The 20,238-nt window shown below is 36.8% G+C and overlaps 1 protein-coding gene across 4 annotated transcripts in view; it reads left to right on the top strand.

Annotated features, from left to right (window-relative positions):
* Window positions 1-20,238, top strand: part of Fnip1 (folliculin interacting protein 1) — a 66,381-nt gene that overhangs the window by 40,163 nt on the left and 5,980 nt on the right. For all 4 annotated transcript variants that reach the window (XM_076936840.1, XM_034507067.2, XM_034507066.2 and 1 more), the window contains 8 exons: window positions 154-289; window positions 2,573-2,774; window positions 5,957-6,042; window positions 8,833-8,979; window positions 9,946-10,115; window positions 11,534-12,950; window positions 13,881-14,049; window positions 19,849-20,046. In XM_076936840.1, the coding sequence (XP_076792955.1) occupies window positions 154-289; window positions 2,573-2,774; window positions 5,957-6,042; window positions 8,833-8,979; window positions 9,946-10,115; window positions 11,534-12,950; window positions 13,881-14,049; window positions 19,849-20,046 (2,525 nt within the window). The remainder of the gene's footprint in view (window positions 1-153; window positions 290-2,572; window positions 2,775-5,956; window positions 6,043-8,832; window positions 8,980-9,945; window positions 10,116-11,533; window positions 12,951-13,880; window positions 14,050-19,848; window positions 20,047-20,238) is intronic.

The raw sequence follows: 20,238 nt of genomic DNA, 5'->3' as shown, positions 1-20,238 counted from the left end.
TTTTCCTCCAAGTACACTTTAAAATAGAAAAATGAGACACATTGATGAAACAAAATGAAATACTTAGTTTACTCTGTTAAATCTGTTAAAAAGAAGCTTGTCACCATGCTTACCCATTGATTAATAGTTACATTTGTTCTTCTGCCATACCAGCATCTCTGAGCAGCTTGCTCATCACCCCATTTCCCTCTCCAAACTCTTCACTTACCCGAAGCTGTGCCAGCAGCTACCAGCGACGTTGGCGACGTAGCCAAACAACAAGTTTGGAAAATGGGGTATTTCCTAGATGGTAAGTTGGAATTGAACAAGATTAACTAATTCCTTAAATATAAACTTATGTAAGGTTTTTAGAATTTGAGATGTGTATTTTGTGTATTTGAAGTCTATGACTGAAAACTTAATTTTATTTTTTAATTGTAGTAAGACAGACAAAAAAAAATTTCTATGTTAATCATTTTTACCATATGGTTTAGTGACACTAAATACCTTCTCACCATCACGACTCTTCAAGTCCTGAACTTTTCATCTTCCCAAGCTGAAGCCCTGAAGCCATTACACAGAAGTCCCTACTCCTCATGTGCCTGCCCTTTGTAATCATTATTCTACTTCTAAACTTTTGTAGTTTAAACATTTTTATTTTTAGGTCTGTCTAGATGTCTATGAGAGTATAGCCACTTGTGTATAGGTACCCATGGAAGCCAGAGGAAAATCCTTAAATCCCCTATAGATAGAGGTGTGTGCACATGTGCTAGTGTACACAGAGATACATACACAAAACAGGCAGTTTTGAGCTGCCTAACATGGATGTTGAGAACTAAACTTGGGTCCTCTGGAAAAACATTAAGTGTTCATAATGGCTGAACCATATCTCCAGCACTACTATTTTTTATCTCCATAAACCTAGTTATAAATACCTTGCATAAGTGGAATCATGCAGTACTTATCCGTTTATATCTGGCTTTTTTGTTGAGTATGTCTTTGAAGTTTACCCGTATTGTAGCATATATAAGAAAATCATATTTGTAGCTAAATAACATTACACTAGAAGTACATTTGGGGGCTGGAGGAATGGCGCTTTCAGTAAAGTACTTGCGGTGTAAGCATGAGCATTTGTGTTCAGATCCCCAGCACATTGCCCATGTAAAAAAGACAGGTGCACCTCTTACCCCAGCACTGGGGAAGCAGAAGCAGAAGGAGTCTTGAAGTTTTCTGGCCAGAACATTTAGCTGAATTGATGAGCTTGAGGTTCAGTGAAGAGACTTCATCTCAGAAAATAAGGTGGAGAATCTCTGACCTCTGCATACATACATACATACATACATACATACATACATAGTTGCATGCACGTGTGCATATGCGCCAGTGCATACACAGATACATACCTTTTCTCTACTTGTTCATGAATACATAGATGTTTCTTTTTAGCAGTTGTGAACAACACTGTTATGAACACGGGTATATAAACATTAGTTTCAGTCTGTGCCTTTTATATCCTTTTGGTTATATGCCCAGAAGTGGGTTTCCTGAGTTGTATAGTCAGTCTATTTTTAATTTTTGAGGATCTGCCATATAATGACTGTCTGATTTCACATTCACAACAGCAATGTAAAGACAGTTCTGAAATCTTTGTATGTTCACCAACACATTATTTTCTGTTTTTAGTTCTGTTTTAGTCATGTACATGAAAGCCTATGACCACCTATATGTGAGGCATTGTACCACTGAGTTACACTCTGCCACTAAGCTATATTCTCAGTCCCACCCCTTAGTAATTTCCATTCTAATGAAACTGAAGTGAGTCACAAATGCTTTTTGGTCATTTGTACATCATCTTTAGAGGAGTATCTATTCAACTCTTTGCTCCCAGCATGCTTGTTTTATTGTTGTTGATGAGTTAGGAGACATCTTTGAATATTTTGGGTATTCGTTCCTTGCTAGATACATGACTTGCACATATTTTCTGCCATTCTGTGGATTGTGTTTGCCAGCTTTAATGGTGATGTCCTTTGATACATTTTTTTTTGTATCATCCAATTCTGTGTTGTTGCCTGTGACTTTTCTGTTTTATCCAAGAAATCATTGTCAAAATTAGTAGTACTTTGAAGTCCTTTGTTTTCTTCCGAGAGTTCTGGGTTTAAGTGCTTTTGTTCTTTCCCCACATATTTTAGTGCTTTAATTTTTCATGATTCTATTTGGGCAGCTTGCTCATTCTCAAGATTTTTTTTTTTAGCTTGTGCTAAAGTACAGCTGTAGATCCAGAGACTTCATATTTCCTCATTTATTTTACTCATTCTCTTTTATCTTAAAATTCAGGTATTTTTAGCTTATTTTTTGAACTGGAGTTATCTGCTTCTTTAAGACTTTTAGTAAGAAGCAAGATTCTTAACCATCTCCAACTTGATTCTGGTAAACTTTCTTTAAAAAAAAGATTTCTTAGAGAGGTAACAATTGTTATACCATTGTAAATTTATATTTAATTTTGATAAAACAACAGAAGAACCTTTGCTCACCTACATTGAATTATCAGGGAGATAAACTATTGATGTTTTAAACAAAAACATTTATTTTTAAGGTCTATAGAAGAAAGCTTTAATCTGTCAGATGAAAGTTGTGGCCCTAACCCAGGAATTGTGAGGAAAAAGAAGATTGCAATTGGGGTTATCTTTTCATTATCCAAAGATGAAGATGAAAATAACAAATTCAATGAATTCTTTTTTTCACATTTTCCTCTCTTTGAAAGCCACATGAACAAATTAAAGAGTGCAATAGAACAGGTAAGTGTAATCCTTTGTATTTTATCTTTTGCTTTGCATTTTATTCTTTTTAATAAGAGTTGTGTTTATTCATTTGGCAAAAATTTGATAGGTGTCTTGAACTTACTTTACAACCTGCTCCAGGAGCTGAGAACAGAAGCAGTGTTGTTAAAGGAGTTTACTGTTTTAGTCAAAGGCCTAAGACAGTTTATTCATTCAAAAACTAAATCCTTAAGAGGCTGAAGGACAATTGTAGCAAGTGAAGGACACAGGCACTCCTGAGTTTCTAAGCTAGCAGGGAGTAAGTGGGATAGTGAAGAAGTATGCATTCAAGGTGCTAGGAAGTGCTCGGAAGTAAAATCCAGCAGTGTTCTTTATATTCCTTTATCTTCTCATGATTTTAGAGTTAAGAGAAAGATCATTCATGTGCATAAGGTAGTAAAGAAATGGAACTGATTTATTAGACAGGAAGAAGAGAGGAATGTCTGAGCCTTCAGACACTTCAACAGGTAGGATCTGAAAACACAGGCAGGCACAAAGGAAATAGAAAAGTATTGGTTGTTCAGCCAGGAGGAAAGTACTTTTGGAAGAAGCCGATAGGAGAGTGTTTTAAGAGGGATAAATTATCATGTCAAATGCTTCTGATAGTATATGAAACAAATGTCTAAGCTTAGAAAATTATGAAATACAGGATAAAAACCTACAGATAGCTAAAAATGAACAATTGAAGGTTTGGGTTTTTTTGGAGTACAGAGGATGGAGAAATAGGATTTTCTGATGTGAAGCCTTCATTTGGGCTTACTTAAAAGATGTCTATGTCAGGGTTTAGATATAACCCTTTGGAACTCAGATGAAGTAGAAGCAAACAAACAAACAAAAAACTTAATGTCTTCACTGCCCAGGGATTGGTTGGCAAGTGGCAGAAAATCTTCCCAGGCCAGGCCACTTGTATTGCATATTGTACTGTCATTTGGCAGAGATTATTCTTAGTCCATATTTTTTAAATTACCAGATTATTAGCATGATAATTATGGCAATGTACAAGTGGAAAATTGTGTTGCAAAATTGATCTTATTTTGACTATGAATTATTTTAAATATATTTAATAATTTTTCTCTTTAAGTAATTTTGGGACATGTATAATTTTTCTCAGTTGATGTTACTTTAGAGCTAATACCTTGGTGAATTTTGCAGATTATTTTTTGGCAAAGTTTCCCAAAAGTTATACTAACTAAGCAGTATCTATGACCAAAGTTGTTTATCCCTGACACTGTATTTGGAAAGAGGAGGAGGAAGACGAGGAAGGGGAGGGAGAAGAGGAAGAAGAAGAAGGATGTGAGCCAGTCACAAAGAACCCCAAGTGCCTGACCAGGGAGTTTTGGAATTTATAAAGGCTGTTTTGAGAGTTTACTGTAGAAATCTATTTAAATCTATTTCAATCTATTTCAATCTATTTAAAGAGATTAAAATGTGGGGCAAGGAAATCATTTAGAATGTACCACAGGAACTAACTGGATTTTTTTCTGCCTCTAGGGAAGACACAGATGTTTGTTTAAATTAAATCAATTAAAAAATAGATAATTTTGCTGCACAAATGAGTTAATGCTGTCTAAATTTTTCAAGTTAGACACTGGTTATATATTATATATTTTTTTAAGTTAGCTGCCCTCCTTTTGTATAGATTATTAACATCAAAGTTGATATATTTGTAATTCTTGTACCTGAAACATCTTGAGTGTCTTGAAAGATTTTTTTATAGTGGTTGTAGTTTGGGGTTGGATCTTTCCCTTTGACTTGGTTTGGTTTGATTTGGTTGAGATTGGTCTCACTCTATAGCCCAAGCTGGTCTGGTGCTCAGTACTGTCTTCAGAGTTGCAGTGTGCGTCACCTACTTAGAACAAGATTTTACACTATTAAATTTGGTGGGCAGTGTAAGAATTAAAGGTTACTGTAAGTGTTTTCAAGTTTTAATGACTTGACCTTCCTACAGTCTAGAATATTGATTCTAGAATGGTGAAACTGAGTGGACATATTTACATAAATGAGTGTGACTTGATAATAGAAAGTATAAAGTAATTGATAGAAGTTAATAAGCATTTCTTCTAGAACCAACTTGAAAAAGTACTCTTATTATTTTATTGATTTTTGTTTCTAAGCACCATGGCAATTATTTTGAAGTCTACACTACTTTTTGAGATTCATGATGTAGTTTTAAAATGTTGTTAGCAAGATTAAAGAACAGCAAATTCTGTCAAAAGAACATTCATTTTACCAGTTGCAAATTTCTTAACATTGAATAAAACAGTGCATTTTTTTCCTCCTATGAAGCTGTCCTTAGAATAATAGAATCTTAAACAAACAATAAATGAATAAATAAATGGGATTTTATTTAGCCTATTTGAAATTACATAAAGAATGCAGAATTAAATTCTCATTGGAAAAGTCAAATTTTCCTTTTTTTAACCTCCACCGTTTGAATCCTGATCTACTTTCTTTCTACCTATATGAAAGCTTTTCAGTTTTCAATGATTATGCTTTTAAGAAAGCAAGTACCTAGCATGGTTGTAGTTTAATGAGAGAGCCTGCCTAGCTGTCCAGGGGATGGATTTGTTTTTTTTTTTTTTCCTTTGAAATTGATCAGGATGGGACAATTAGAGTGAAACAAACAAATACCATGTTATGACTTGAGATTCCTGAGTTGAATTGTATTAAATTTCAGATATTTCAAAACATATTAAGAATGGTACCTGTGCAATACTATGAATTTTGTTAATGAGTTCCTGTGTATTTTGTTTAGAGAAAAAGTATCTTATAGCTAGGTGTAGTGATGCGTGCCTGTAACCCTAGCAGAGGGGAGGCTGGAGTGGAGGATTACCAAAAGTTTTGAGACCACTCTGAGGTTCATAGTTCCAGGGTAGGCTAGGTTACAGAGTGAGTGAGTCCTTGTCTCAAAAAGCCAAAAGTAGATTTTGTTGTTGTAGCCTGCAGACTGTCAGTATTCTTTGTGTGTTGATGTTTTGCAGTTTCTTACCACAGAGACATTTTGACAATTGAAAATTTTAAAGTTTGTAACAATCATGAATGACCAAAAGTACAGGAGAAAAAAACCACTGTAGATAGTGTATGTTAAGGTTGTTTTTTTTCCCTCCAGTGTTGTGACTTTGACTAGTGTAAGAATTAACTATGTAATTATTGTTTTCAAGGCCATGAAAATGAGCCGGAGATCAGCTGATACCAGCCAGAGAAGTTTGGCATATAATCGAATAGTTGATGCCCTGACTGAATTCAGGTATTTTACTCCTCATTCTACCCAAGACAGAGTTGTTTTATAGTATGCTTTGGAAGATAATTTATATACATAGAAGGATAATTTACCTTGTTTAAATAAGATTTAGTTATTTACATTTCTTTCTTTTTATTTTGTTATTGGAATTTTTTTTTCTTATTTGTTTTTCAGATGGGGTCTTACTGTGTTGCCAAGGCTAACTTGGAGTTTTTAGTCCCCCTGTCTTAGCCTCCAGAGTGCTGGAAGTGCATTTCCTTACATTTCTTTCATCTCGTAGCCATATGAGAAAGTAATTCAGTCAGGCTGTTAGCCACTATGTTGTTAAATCACATTTGGGAGTTGTTGGGTGTAGCTTTAATCTTCGACCATTTGAGACATGAGTATGAGAAGAGTTCCATGTTTGAGCAGAAATATATTGTTCTCTCAAGATAAGTATACGGTTAGCTTAGTTCAAGTGAAACTGTGTTAGCCTAATTAAGGTATCCATATCTTTAGGCATACTAAGGTAACTAGAATAATGAGTACATCATTACTAAAATTTAAAATGTATATGGAGCCTGTATAAGAGGTGATGACTTTGCAGTTGAGATCACTTACTGCTCTTGCAAGATGATTCATGGTTTTCAGCATACCCATAGCACCTCACAACAATTTATAACCTTAATTCTAGAGAATGTGATGCCATCCTTTGGTTTCATCAGGCACCAGGGACACATGTGGTGCATGTGTATATAGTCAGCAAGCACTCATTCACATAAAATAAAATATAAAGTTTATATTTTATTACTAAATTGTGTTATATTCATATTTTTATAGAATTCTTAATCTATAAAATTCTTGTTATAAAGATTTTATTTTAAAATACCTTTAACTCTTCATTGTGGTTTGGGGATTTCACTATATATCCCTGGCTGGCCTGGAACTCATTTTGTAGGCCAGGCTGAACCTGCACTTAGAGCAGTCCTCTTTCCTCTCTCCCAAGTGCTGAGATTGCATGCATGTGCCACAATACCCAGCAAAGTGTCTTTAGTTCTTACTCATTTGTAAGTTCTCTACAGGGATTTTTAGTAAGTTCTTGGGAGAGCATAAAAAATAGTCACAGCAGAGAACCTATATAAATCTGTAAGAACTAATGACATTTTGCTGGGCTAGAGAAAGAATAATTGACTGGAAGCTCATGAGCCAGCTGGCCTGGATTATGCAGCATTGGAGAAAAAGAGAGAGCCTCTGTCACTACAGTAGAAAGTGAGACCCACCTCCCATAAGTTGTCTCCTGTCTTCCCTGCATGTGCTCTAGCACTCTCTTTCTAAATGAAAACTTGTATGGGCAAAAGAATTATTTTCCTTTTGTAGATTCTAGTTGCTAAAAAAGTTTACTGAAACAGGTAATAGAATTTTTGGAGATTTCAAAGAATTCTCTAGAGCTATACTATTTAATATAGTTTGTGCCCATAGCCATATGAGGCTATTTATTTAATACAACTTAAATCACTTCAGTTCCTCAGTCTCAGGACTCATGTTTCAGTTGTTCTGTTACTGCATGTGGTTACTGTATAGGCATTGCTAATGTAGTGTGTTTGCATCAAGGCTGGAAACTGAAAATGTTGCTGTAGAGAATGGAACTACTGTTGTGTAGATGCCAGATTTACTTGATTTGTTCTCTTTTTTTTATTTAATTTTATTTTTTTACTTATTCACTTTACATCCTGTTCACTGCCCTACTCCCAGTCACTCCCTCCCACAATCCTTCCCTGTTCCCCCTTTTCCTCTGAGAGGGTGGGGTCCCCCTTGTGTATTCCTCACCCCTGCACTTTAAGTCTCGCAAGGCTAGGCGCTTTCTCTCCCACTGAGGCCAGACAAAGCAGCCCATATACAGGCAGCAGCTTTTGGGATATCCCCCTGCTCTAGTCATTCAGGACCTACATGAAAGCCAAGCTACACATATGTGCTGGGAGGCCTAGGTCTAGCCCATGTATGTTCTTTGGTTGGTGGCTCAGGATTTGAGAGCCCCAATTTACTTACCAGATTTATTTATTCCTAAAGCTTCTAAAACTCACTTCGGTTAGTATAGTGAATAAATTATTAGTATTAAATAATAATAATAAATAAAGTATTAGTTGAATAAATACTTATGTAAAAGGAGAAAATTAACAAATATGCTTTGAGGGGTTTAGTATAGAGTATGTTAGGACAACTAGGAAAGCACTGTGGTGATTGTGCAGTAGTCTTTCCTTTGTCGAGAAGCAAAAGAGAGATAAAATAGATCATATGTGTCTGGTGTTCTCATCCTCCTAACCACTAACCATTGGCATGGTGACATACATTAGCTGTGTAGGTAGATGGGTAGTTTGTGGTTTTTTTGTTTGTTTTGTTTTTTTATGTGCTGATAATTTGTAGTTGGCTTAAATAGAACATAGATTTTAGAACATAATTTTAGAACATAAGATTTAGAACTTTAAGGTAGTAAGGGGATCTAGAAAAAAACCTGGTACAATTCTTTACCCTAATAGATGGAAAAACTTGGTGTCCAAAGTAGGAAAATAATGTGATCTAAGGACACAGTGGAGGAAAGGGCCAGCAGCAGATCCAAAGCTAGTGTACTTCACCTTCACCTGTGAATACTCCCGTGCTACTAGCTGATGGGAAAGAAGAAAAAGCGGGCTGCATTGACATTTTTTTTCCTCCCTCAGAAACTCTAATAATCTAGGAGAAAGTCTTCAGTTGGCAGCATAGCCTTTAAGAGTATGTTATATGGAGAACCATACATTTTACAGTGTGTTTTCTTCTTTTTAGAACAACAATTTGTAATCTTTACACAATGCCAAGAATTGGGGAACCTGTCTGGCTTACAATGATGTCAGGGACTCCAGAAAAGAACCAGCTTTGCCATCGTTTCATGAAGGAATTCACTTTTCTAATGGAAAATGCCTCCAAAAATCAGTATGGCTTACTTATTTATTTAGTTAGTTAGTTATATATGGTTTTTTTTTTACTGTAGCTATGTCTGCATTGAGGGCAAACTTAATTATAGAATTAGGAGAATAACTCTTTGTCTTAATAATTATTATTTATTTATGATTAAGCTATTCTAAGATGATCCAGTAATAGGATATGGAAGAGTATCACAGAACAATATGAATACAAAATAAGCATATCTTTATGCTTAATTAAAATTCCTGATGTTACAGAATTCGCCAAGGATTCTAATTTTGTGTGTGTATGAATTGCATTCATTTATGATAGTTTTGTTTCATAAAGTTTAAAAATGGAAGGAAGTACTCAGATTCCATTGTCAGAATTTTATTTCCTTGTGAGTGACAAGGAAGCTTTCCTCAAACACTAAGCAGAAGTAGGGATGAGCTGTGCTGCAGTAAAAGCAGCCCACTGAGACGACATGCTCAGGGCTTACTCTCAGACTCTCAGGAGGCTGTTTTATGTTAGTTTGCTTCTTACAATTTATCAAGCCTTTAGCATATACAAAGTAATTCAGATGTTTTTATCCTAGTTAATGATAAAGGTTACTTAATACTTCCATTCATTTATTTCCCACTGACTGCAACTTTGAAAATTAAGCACCTGTTCACTGATTCATTAGTGAACTGGGCAGATTAAATACTGAAAATGATTCATATTTTAAATAAAAAGTCTTTTTTTTAAATTTTGTAATTATAATATGAAATTTTCCTTGCCAATGTTTTAAAGTTTGAATTACTCTTCAAGGAAACATAAGGGCTCTTTTCCTGGTTGGTGTACCTATCTTTTCTTCTAACCTCTTCTTTTTAATAACTGCCATTCAGTAACCTTAGAATATGCATTGTCATTGTTACATAAATAAAACTCTAGTTTTTATTTATTTAAAGTTCAGGAGTGCAGATGGGAATGTAATAGGATACGTTTTGTTTTCAGGTTCTTGCCAGCTCTCATTACTGCAGTTTTGACCAATCATCTTGCCTGGGTTCCAACAGTCATGCCAAATGGACAGCCACCTATAAAAATATTTTTAGAAAAACATTCCTCTCAGAGTGTTGGCATGTTGGCAAAGACTCATCCATATAACCCTCTTTGGGCACAACTTGGTATGTAGTCTGCACATCATATACTGTGTATAAACTTAAAACTCGCTTTTAAGCAAAAACTAAATACAGTCCTTTCTTTTGTCAGTTTTATTCTGGAGTGTCTCTCTGATACTCACCCTTTCACGTCTGCTAAACTGTCCTGTTGTCTTCTGTCTGCTTGCATTCCTTACAGCTAAAGAACTGTGGGTAGAGTAGAAGGGTCACACTGTAGCTGCTTTAATTTTGATATATGAAATCAATTTCAGGTTCTGTAGTGATTTTTTTTAAGTGCACAGTTATATCTAAGGCTCTGTGCAAAGAGCATAAGAGAATGTAAAGATAGATGAATAATTTTATCATTATTTCAAGAGGTTTATAGTTATAGTACTATAGGCAGCATGTGTGTTTTTTTTTACAATAATGGTAATAAATTAATAAATTATGTGAAATGAAAGTTGAGTGGTAGCCTAGAAAGGGAAGTTAGTCTTTGCACTGTTGGGTACACCTGGCTGAGAAGCTTCGCACTAGAAGAGATAAAGAAGACTAAGCTCTGTACACAGTTAGGGATTCTGACCATTACATGTTAAATTATTGTGTATTGAAGTTTAAGGGAGGGCTTTAGAGAACAGCCGTATGAAAGATAACTTTAAGAAGATAAAGTGGGAAGAGTCAGGTGGGACCTACCATGACAGACTTACCAGACCAAAGCAGTTTCAGTTCATTGGATATTTAGTGAGAATTGGGAGGATTATGTTAGAATGATAATGCTGTGATATTCTAGCCAGTTGATTAGCCAGAGGAAAAAAATTTATCACAATTCTGTCTGCAGTATATATTTACTCAAGATTCATGTCCATTCTTTTTAAAAAAAATGCTGTTTTATAACATAAAGTAGAGGTTTTTAAATAAGCATATTGAAAACTTGTAACTGGGATTTATATTGATGTATTTGTTTTCATTTGTAAGTTCTTGTTTTCCACTTGAGTTAAAGGTTTGATTTGACCCATAAAAAATACCAAAACACAACTTCCCCTGCCACGCTTCATGCTGCCACTGTCCCTCTCCTTTGCCTGCAGCAGATACTGTGTTTTTCCTTTCTACATTTGACTATGGCCTCCTTTATACAGACTTCACCTAGATAAAGGTCCTTTGTGTGACACCTAGTGTAGAGAATATTCTTATTTTTAAGTTTGACTTTGAGAACTAGCTCTTTGAGGTTCTAAAACCATACCAACTGTTTAAAAACACAACTGAAAAAAAAAAAAAACCTTCTGTTCATCTTTCTACCTGGTTAAAACCACTCATCTTAACTTACTTTCTTGAATAATCAGTCATCTTTTAAAGTACTTAAGAGTAAATTATGAACTTGTATGAGGAGGTTTCTCACGATTGAAAGACTGTTTGGCTGTGTGTTTCTTAACTGGTCTTTTTTATTGCAGGAGACTTGTATGGAGCTATTGGGTCTCCTGTACGGTTAGCAAGAACTGTAGTAGTTGGCAAACGACAAGACCTGGTCCAGAGACTGCTTTATTTTCTTACTTACTTTATCAGATGCTCTGAACTTCAAGAAACCCATCTTTTAGAAAACGGAGAAGATGAAGCCATTGTTATGCCAGGCACAGTGATTACTACCACTTTGGAAAAGGGGGAAATAGAGGAGTCAGAGTATGTGCTAATCACAATGCATAGAAACAAAAGCAGCTTGCTCTTTAAAGAGTCAGAAGACACAAGAACTCCCAACTGTAACTGTAAATACTGCAGTCATCCACTCCTTGGGCAAAATACAGAGAATGTGTCACAACCAGAAAGAGAAGATATTCAAGACAACTCTAAGGAATTGCTGGGAATTTCAGATGAATGCCAAAAGATTTCTCCTCCTGACTGCCAAGAAGAACATGCTGTTGATGTTCAACAGTACAGAGATAAATTAAGAACTTGCCGTGACACCAAGTTAGAGACAGTTGTTTGTACAGGATCTGCTCCAGCAGACAAATGTGTGTTGTCAGAGACATGCTTGGAGCCAACAGAAGAATCCTGGCAGAGTAAGGAATTGCTGGATTCAGATAATCACATAGGCACAGCGATGAGACCCACAGGGATAGTTGTAGAAAAGAAACCTCCAGATAAGACTATGCCCAGTGCATTTTCCTGTGAGGTAACTCAGACAAAGGTTACTTTCTTGATTGGAGATTCTATGTCACCTGATTCAGATACTGAACTTCGGAGTCAGGCCGTGGTGGATCAGATTAACAGACATCATAGCAAACCACTGAAGGAAGACAGAGGCGTGACTGATAAGCATCAAGAAAGTGAAATAAGTAAGGACCAATCTGGAGACTCTGGCACACAGAACATGGTTTCGGGAGAGTCCTGTGAGCTTCCTTGTTGGAGTCATTCAGATCCAGAAAGCATGAGCCTGTTTGATGAATATTTTAATGATGATTCAATTGAAACCAGGACTATTGATGATGTTCCAGTTAAAACAAGTACAGATAGTAAAGAGTATTGCTGTATGTTGGAGTATCCAAAAAGATTGTATACAAAAAATAACAAGCAGAAAAGTGAACTTTGTAAATGTATAGAAACAGTTCATCAAGATTCGTGTAATGCCTGCTTTCCTCAGCAGGACCAGAGAGATTCCCTCTCTATTCTTGTCCCCCATGGGGACAAAGAGAGTTCAGACAAAAAAAATGCTGTAGGAACTGAATGGGACATTCCAAGGAATGAAAGTTCAGATAGTGCTCTTGGTGATAGTGAGAGTGAAGACACAGGTCCTGACATAAGGAGACAAGTTGGCAGTTACTGTGGAGGGGATCAGGAAGACTGGGCAGAAGAGGATGAGATACCTTTTCCTGGGTGAGTATAAAGTTCCCTCTTGAAACAGCCCCTGCTAAAGCATGTACTTACTATTCTTTGGTTTAACCAGTCTCTAGAGATTGGGGGCAACTAACTTTAGAAAGAGGTTAGGGCTCCAGGATGGCTCTACAGTAAAAAGCACCTGACAGACATATGGGCCTGATGATCTAAGTTTGATTCCTGAAACCCACAGTGGAAAGAGAGAATGGACTCCCAAGGGTTGCCCAGTGACTAAGTGCAACTATACCCAAAGTAATGATTAAAAAAATAATTTTTAATGTCATTATGCTGGTCAAATTCTCTTTTACTCAGAAGGAGAATTAAAAACTATTCCTCACATCATCCCCTGTGGAGGCATCAGAGACATTAAAGAATAGAAGTGAAATGTAGGAATTTGGTCTCTGCTTAGTTTTCAGACCATTTTGGAGTGAAGTATACACATACATATTCCCAAAGTGGACCTATGACAAACCTGACACTTACGGAGAACCTTTGAGGTGGTAGAGAATAAATAAATTTACCCTGCACAAAGGGGGAATGTGTATTTGAGGTCAAGTATGCAAGAGACTATCCCTGCTTTGAAATCTTACAGATCCAGATTTTTGGCTACTTTCTTTGCTTTACACACTGGTTTTCATAGTCCAATTGTATTAGGAACGTGTTACAAATATTTGTAAGGTACAGCCTCCTAAAGTCTTTTATAAAAGAGTCATGGTATTCTTGAGAGAGACCCCCTCCAAGAGAGAATAGTATTTTGTTGTTTGTTTTATTTCTTGGGCCACTTATATATATATGACTAATTTTATTCCTTAAGTTTACAAACAGCAAGGGTACTGGAAAGACAGACTAATAGAGTTCATAATCATCTGCCATTGGTAAAAGATATTTATTATTTACTAGATTTCTTTTCCTTGGTCATCTTTCTTTTAGGTCAAAGTTGATTGAAGTGAGTGCTGTTCAGCCCAATATTGCCAACTTTGGAAGATCCTTGCTGGGTGGCTACTGCTCATCTTATGTTCCTGACTTTGTTCTTCAAGGAATTGGAAGTGATGAGAAGCTCCGTCAGTGTCTTGTATCAGATTTGTCTCATGCTGTGCAGGTGAATACTTTCCTGAATATATTTAAAGCAAACTTTTACTATTCTGTTACAACCCAGATCCTGGTATTTTATTTTTAGCCAAACTGTGACCACATAACATAGTATTGTTTTCTGAATCTGTTACTTCATATATAGCACCTGTGTCTTTGTATCTACCATTGTGAAAACAAGAATTGAATCTAGGAATCTCCTAAATGGAAATTTGAAATATAAAAAATATTTTAGATACTCACATCATCAAAAATTTGAGATTTCCAAGAGAATATTTAATTCTCTTATCAGATGATTGCTTATATACAGAAACAGAGCTGATCATGGTGTTGACTGATTGTTTTATTCTGTAGCTTTCCTGAGCTCTTAACTGTTGTATTAGTTTTTCATATTAAATCCCTGAAGTTCTTACACATGATTCATGCCATCAGTGAATAGTATTATGTTTTCCATTTCAGTCTTGATTATATTGGTTCAAATCTGTACTGTCTTGCATGGAAAGAAAGGGAGACAGAAGTTGGCGTTATTTTGCTCCCTATCCTAGAAGAAAGCCGTCGAGTCTTTCACTATTAGGAGTGTTTTGATAGGGATTTTGTAGGTAGATACCCTTTTCAGATGTGGAAGGACCTTTTATTCCAAGTCATTTGGTTTTTTGTTGTGAGGTAATGGTGGTGTTTGCTTATTTTGGTTGTGCTGGTAGTTTGGAGGTTTATTTTGTTTTGACATGGATTTGAAATAGTCTTCCTGTATAGCACAAACTGACCTAAAATTTTCATTCTTAATCTCAAGGTTTTTGTTGTTGTTATTGTTTGGTTGGTTGGTTTTGGTTTTTCAAGACAGGGTTTCTCTGTGTAGCCATGGCTGTCCTGGAACTTACTTTGTAGGCCAGGCTGGCCTCGAACTCAGAATTCCACTTGCCTCTGCCTCCCAAGTGCTGGGATTAAAGGCGTGCGCCATCACTGCCCGGCCCTCAAGTATTTTTTTATAATTTAATTAAATTTTTTTTTTTTACTTACTCACTTTACATCCCACTCACTGCCCCTTACCCAGTCAACCCCCGCCCCACAATCTTTCTTCCACCCTCCCTCTCCTCATCTGAGCTGTTGGGGTCCCCCCTGGTTATTACCCCTACCCTAGCACTTCAAGTCTCTGCAAGGCTTTCTTTCCCAGTGAGTCCAGGCAGGGCAGCTCAAATAGTAGAACATATCCAGCATATAGGCAACAGCTTTTGGAATAGCCCCCGTTCTAATTGTTCAGGACCCTCATGAAGTCCAAACTGCACATCTGCTACATATGTGGGGGAAAGCCTAGGTCCAGTCTGTGTATGTTCTTTGATTGGTGGTTCAGACTCTGAGAGCCCTAAGGGTCCAAGTTTGTTGACTCTATTGATCTTCCTGTAGAGTTCCTATTCCCTTCTGGGCCTGCAATCACTCCTTCCTCCTGTTCTTCCATTCTTCCTGTTCTTCCATAAGAGTTACCCAGCTCCATCCACTGTTTGGCTCTGGCATCTGTCTGAATCAGCTGATATATGGAGTCTCTCAGAGAATAACATTACCCTTACTGATTTAAATATTCTTTTTGTTTTGTACATTTTGTATTTTAATTGTTGGGTGGATTTTTTTCTGGGCTAGTCTAATTGGTGTTCTATAAATATTTTTCTTTTTTTCTTCTTTTTATTGGATATTTAATTTATTTACATTTCAGATGTTATCCCCTTCCCCCATCCCTCCAACCCCAGAAATCCTTTATCCCATCTCACTCCTGCTACTTCTACGAGGGTGTGCCCCATCCATCCACCGACTCTCTCCTTCCCTGCCCTTGAATCCTCTGACACTGGGCATACAGCCTTCACGGGACCAAGGACCTCCTCTCCCACCAACGCCTGACAACTCCATCCTCTACTACATATACAGCTGGAACTGTGGGTCCCTCCAAGTGTGTTCCTATGCTAATGGTTTAGACCCTGGGAGCTCTGGTTGGTTTGTATTGTTGCTCTTCCCAGGGGGTCGCAAGCTCCTTCAGCTTCTTCAGTCTTTTCTCCTCCATTGGGAGCCCCATGACAGTTTAATGGTTAGCTGCAAGGCTCCAACTCTGGCAGAGCCTCTCAGGAGACAGGTATGTCAGGCTCTGGTCAGCATGCACTTCCTGGCATCTACAACAGTGCCTACGTTTGGTGACTGCACATGGGATGGATCCCCAGGTAGGGCAGTCTCCAGGCAGCCCCTCCTACAGTCTCTGCTCCACACTTTGTCTCCATATTTGCTCCCGTGAGAATTTTGTTACTCCTTCTAAGAAGAACCGAAGCACCCATACTTTGGTCTTCCTTCTTCATGAACTTCATGTGGTCTGTGAGTTGCATCTTAGGTATTTCGAGCTTTTGGGCTAATATCCTCTTATCAGTGAATGCATATCATGTGTGTTCTTTTGTGATTGGGTTCCCTCACTCATGATGATATTTTCTAGTTACATCCATTTACCTAAGAATTTCTCGAATTCATTATTTTTAATAGCTGAGTAGTACTCCATTGTGTAAATGTACCACATTTTCTGTATCCATTCCTCTGTTGAAGGACATCTGAGTTCTTTCCAGCTTCTGGCTATTATAAATAAGGCTGCTATGAACATAGTGGAGCATGTGCCCTTGTTATTATATGTTGGAGCATCTTTTGGTTATATACCCAGGAGTGGTATAGCTGGGTCCTCACGTAATACTATGTCCAATTTTTTGAGGAACCGCCAGACTGATTTCCAGAGTGGTTGTACCAGCTGACAATCCCACCAACAGTGGAGGAGTGTTCCTCTTTCTCCACATCCTCACCAGCATCTGCTATCACCTGAGTTTTTGATCTTATCCATTCTGACTGGTATGAGGTGGAATCTCAAGGTTGATTTTTTTTGCATTTCCCTGATGACTAAGAATTTTGAACATTTCTTTAGGTGCTTTTTGACCATTTGAGTTTCCTTAGTTGAAAATTCCTTGTTTAGCTCTGTACTCCATTTTTAAATAGGGTTATTTGATTGTCTGAAATCTAATTTAAGTCTATAAATTTCTTGTATGTTTATAGGCATCTCTTTAAGTTGGGAAATTTTTCTTCTATGATTTTGTTAAGAGTATTTTCTGGGCCTTGGAGCTGGGACTCTTCACCCTCTTCTGTTCCTATTGTTCTTAGGTTAGGTCTTTTCATGGTATCCCAGATATCCTGGATATTTTGTGTCAGGAATTTTTTAGATATAACATTTTCTTTGACTGATATATCTATTTCTTCTATTGTATCTTCAATGCCTGAGATTCTGCTTTCTATCTCCTGTATTCTGTTGGTGATGCTTACATCTGATGTTACTGTTCTCTTCCCTAGGTTTTCCATCTCCAGGATTCCTCAGTTTATGTTTTATTTATTGCTTTCAGGTCTTGCACAGTTTTATTTATTTCCTTCATCTGTTTAATTGTATTTTCCTGTATTTCTTTAAGGGATTTATTTGTTTGTAAAGATAGTATGGTTAATCTGCTCTTAACTCCCGGGTGGGTAAATGCACACACTTCTTGATACCACCCCAGTGTTAAGGATTCTTCAAAAAAAGACACACACACACACACACACAGAGAGAGAGAGAGAGAGAGAGAGAGAGAGAGAGAGAGAGAGAGAGAGAGAGAGAGAGAAAGAGAGAGAGGTTTATTTAATATGCCCTAAGCAGCTCAACAGCTGGGCCAATCTCAAACTTCTACATTGTTAACACTCCCCTCAGATACTCCTGAATTATGACTTACTAAAATTTATATTCCATCTTGGCTACCCCAGACCCAGTCAGGAGAGGGGCCCCTAGGACCACTCTTCCCTGATTCTTATATGGCCATAAGCTTTCTCTCCTGCAGTTCTCAAGCCTGATCATGCTGCTTTGCCAGCATGGTGATTCTAAAACCTTCTTCCCGTGATCTCTTGCTCAGGAAATCTAAAGTTCCACCCTACCTCTGTCTCCCTACCCAGCCATTGGCCAAGGGTAACTTTATTTACCAATTAGAGCCAACTGGGAATAGGGACCCATGGGATGAAGATGGGTAGAGAAGCTTACCTGTATGGTTCAGCTTACTCTTGAGTTTTAAGATTATATATGTGTATACCAGCATGCCTGGCTCTCTCCAGCCTTTTTGTTTACTACCTGTCTCTCCCATCTCTAAGTATCATTTCTCAAAACATTAGCCACATACATTTATTTGATTCTTTTTCACATTGTCTCTTCCTAAGGAGCTGTTGTATTTCTTATTTCTCACCTGCAGTGCTTACCATGCTGTAGTGTTCTCTCTTCTGCCTCTCCAGAAGTAGTTCCTGCTTCATCTGGAATAGAATTTTTATTTTACTTTTTTAAAGATTGATAACTTTCTTGTCTACTGTCTAGGAAAGAATATTGTTCAGAGTGGTTGTTCATTAACTGGATAAAGGGATGGATGTTGAGGGTGCCAAACTTGGGATCATGTAGGAGTAAATTTACTGATTTAGCTTTTTAATTATTGTAATGATAAAAGTGAGAGGAGAAAGGCCTTTTACTTTGTTTTGTTGCTCTTTGGCCGTTGGTTTTATTTTTTTTTAAAGCCAATAACCTATCAAAATAATAAAAGATAGTGAAATACTCACCATTGCAGGACTATATTACTGATAGAAATGCTGTGTACTTAGTTGTTATCTATCTATCTATCTATCTATCTATCTATCTATCTATCTATCTATCTATGACTTTTCAAAGCAGGGTTTTTCTGTGTAGCCCTGGCTTTTCTGGAACTTTCTCTTTAGATGAAACTTGCTTTGAACTCAGATCCACCTGCCTCTGACTCCCAGGTGCTGGGATTAGAAAGCTTGTGCTACCACTGCCTGGAGTTGTTATTTTTAATCTTTGGTATAAATGATTTTAATTCTTCTGAGGGAAATCCAAAAGTACAGCCTTCTGCCATATGACCTTTTACTTGTATGTTAATGTACTAGATAGTTGTTTTGTTTTAGTTTTGCAATTTGATATAAACTAGAGTCATCTAGACAGAGACAACATCAATTGAGAAATTGTGTTTCCATCAGATTAACTTGTAGGCAAGTCTGTGATGTATTTTCTTGAGGATTGATGTGGAGGGCCTAACCCACTTGCGTGGTCCCTCCTCTTGGCGTGTTAACGGTTCTGGGTTGTATAAGAAAGCATGCTGAGCAAGCAAGTGAGCAGATGTCTCTACGGTCTCTGCTTCAGTTCCTGCCTCTAGGTTCTGCCAGACTTTTCTTCTGAATGAACTATGCCTATAGGTTTGTTCTCCTTTAAACATTGTATCTATAGTCTGCTTGCATATCCTGACAAATAGAAAAGTTAATGCACACAGGCAGTAATGTGCTTCATGGCATCACTGAATCTCTCCTGTGGTTCTGAGGCATGTTGATGGCTGATAGCACAGAATTTTACTATTATCCCATTTGTACAAATAGGTTTATGTCAAAAAGAAAGAAAGAAAGTCTTCTTTATTTTGAAAGATTTGGCCTTTTTAAACTAAGAACTGTTATTTTCCTCTTGTCTGACATATGCATTTATGAGTAATTGATCAAAAAGATTAGAAAAGTTAGATTCTAGATTTAAGGATACAAAGTTTCATTAATGGATATAAAGAGTGTATGATGATTTCTATAAAATATTTTAATACATTTGTTATTATTGTATTTTCTGCCAAGGGTTCTTTGGTAATAACTTAATATCTTTTTCTGCTTTTTTAAAAATTGATTTGTTTTACTTATATTACCTTTGAAACTTTGCTAACCATAGAGTGAATTCTTTTCTTTCCAGCATCCAGTATTAGATGAACCAATAGCAGAAGCTGTCTGCATTATAGCTGATATGGATAAATGGACAGTCCAGGTGGCCAGCAGTCAGAGACGAGTAACAGATAATAAATTGGGAAAGGAGGTGTTGGTTTCCAGTCTTGTTTCCAACCTGCTTCATTCCACTCTTCAGCTTTATAAACATAACTTATCTCCAAACTTTGTAAGTATATGTAAGGTTTGAATGACTTTTGAGTACTTTGCTAAGTGATAAATAGGTATACATACTAAATATTCTTACTAGCTTTTATCATTGCTTTGCTGAAAGAAGTATTATAGTGAATATTTATCCTCCACAACCATTGTGGAGACATAATCTATAACTGGAATATTTTGGAAGGTTAGATTCGATTGA

Source organism: Arvicanthis niloticus, chromosome 6 (genome assembly GCF_011762505.2).
Source record: "Arvicanthis niloticus isolate mArvNil1 chromosome 6, mArvNil1.pat.X, whole genome shotgun sequence".
NCBI lineage: Eukaryota > Metazoa > Chordata > Mammalia > Rodentia > Muridae > Arvicanthis > Arvicanthis niloticus.
The sequence above is the reverse complement of the archived record's forward strand: the minus strand, read 5'-3'. Positions and strand labels throughout refer to the sequence as shown.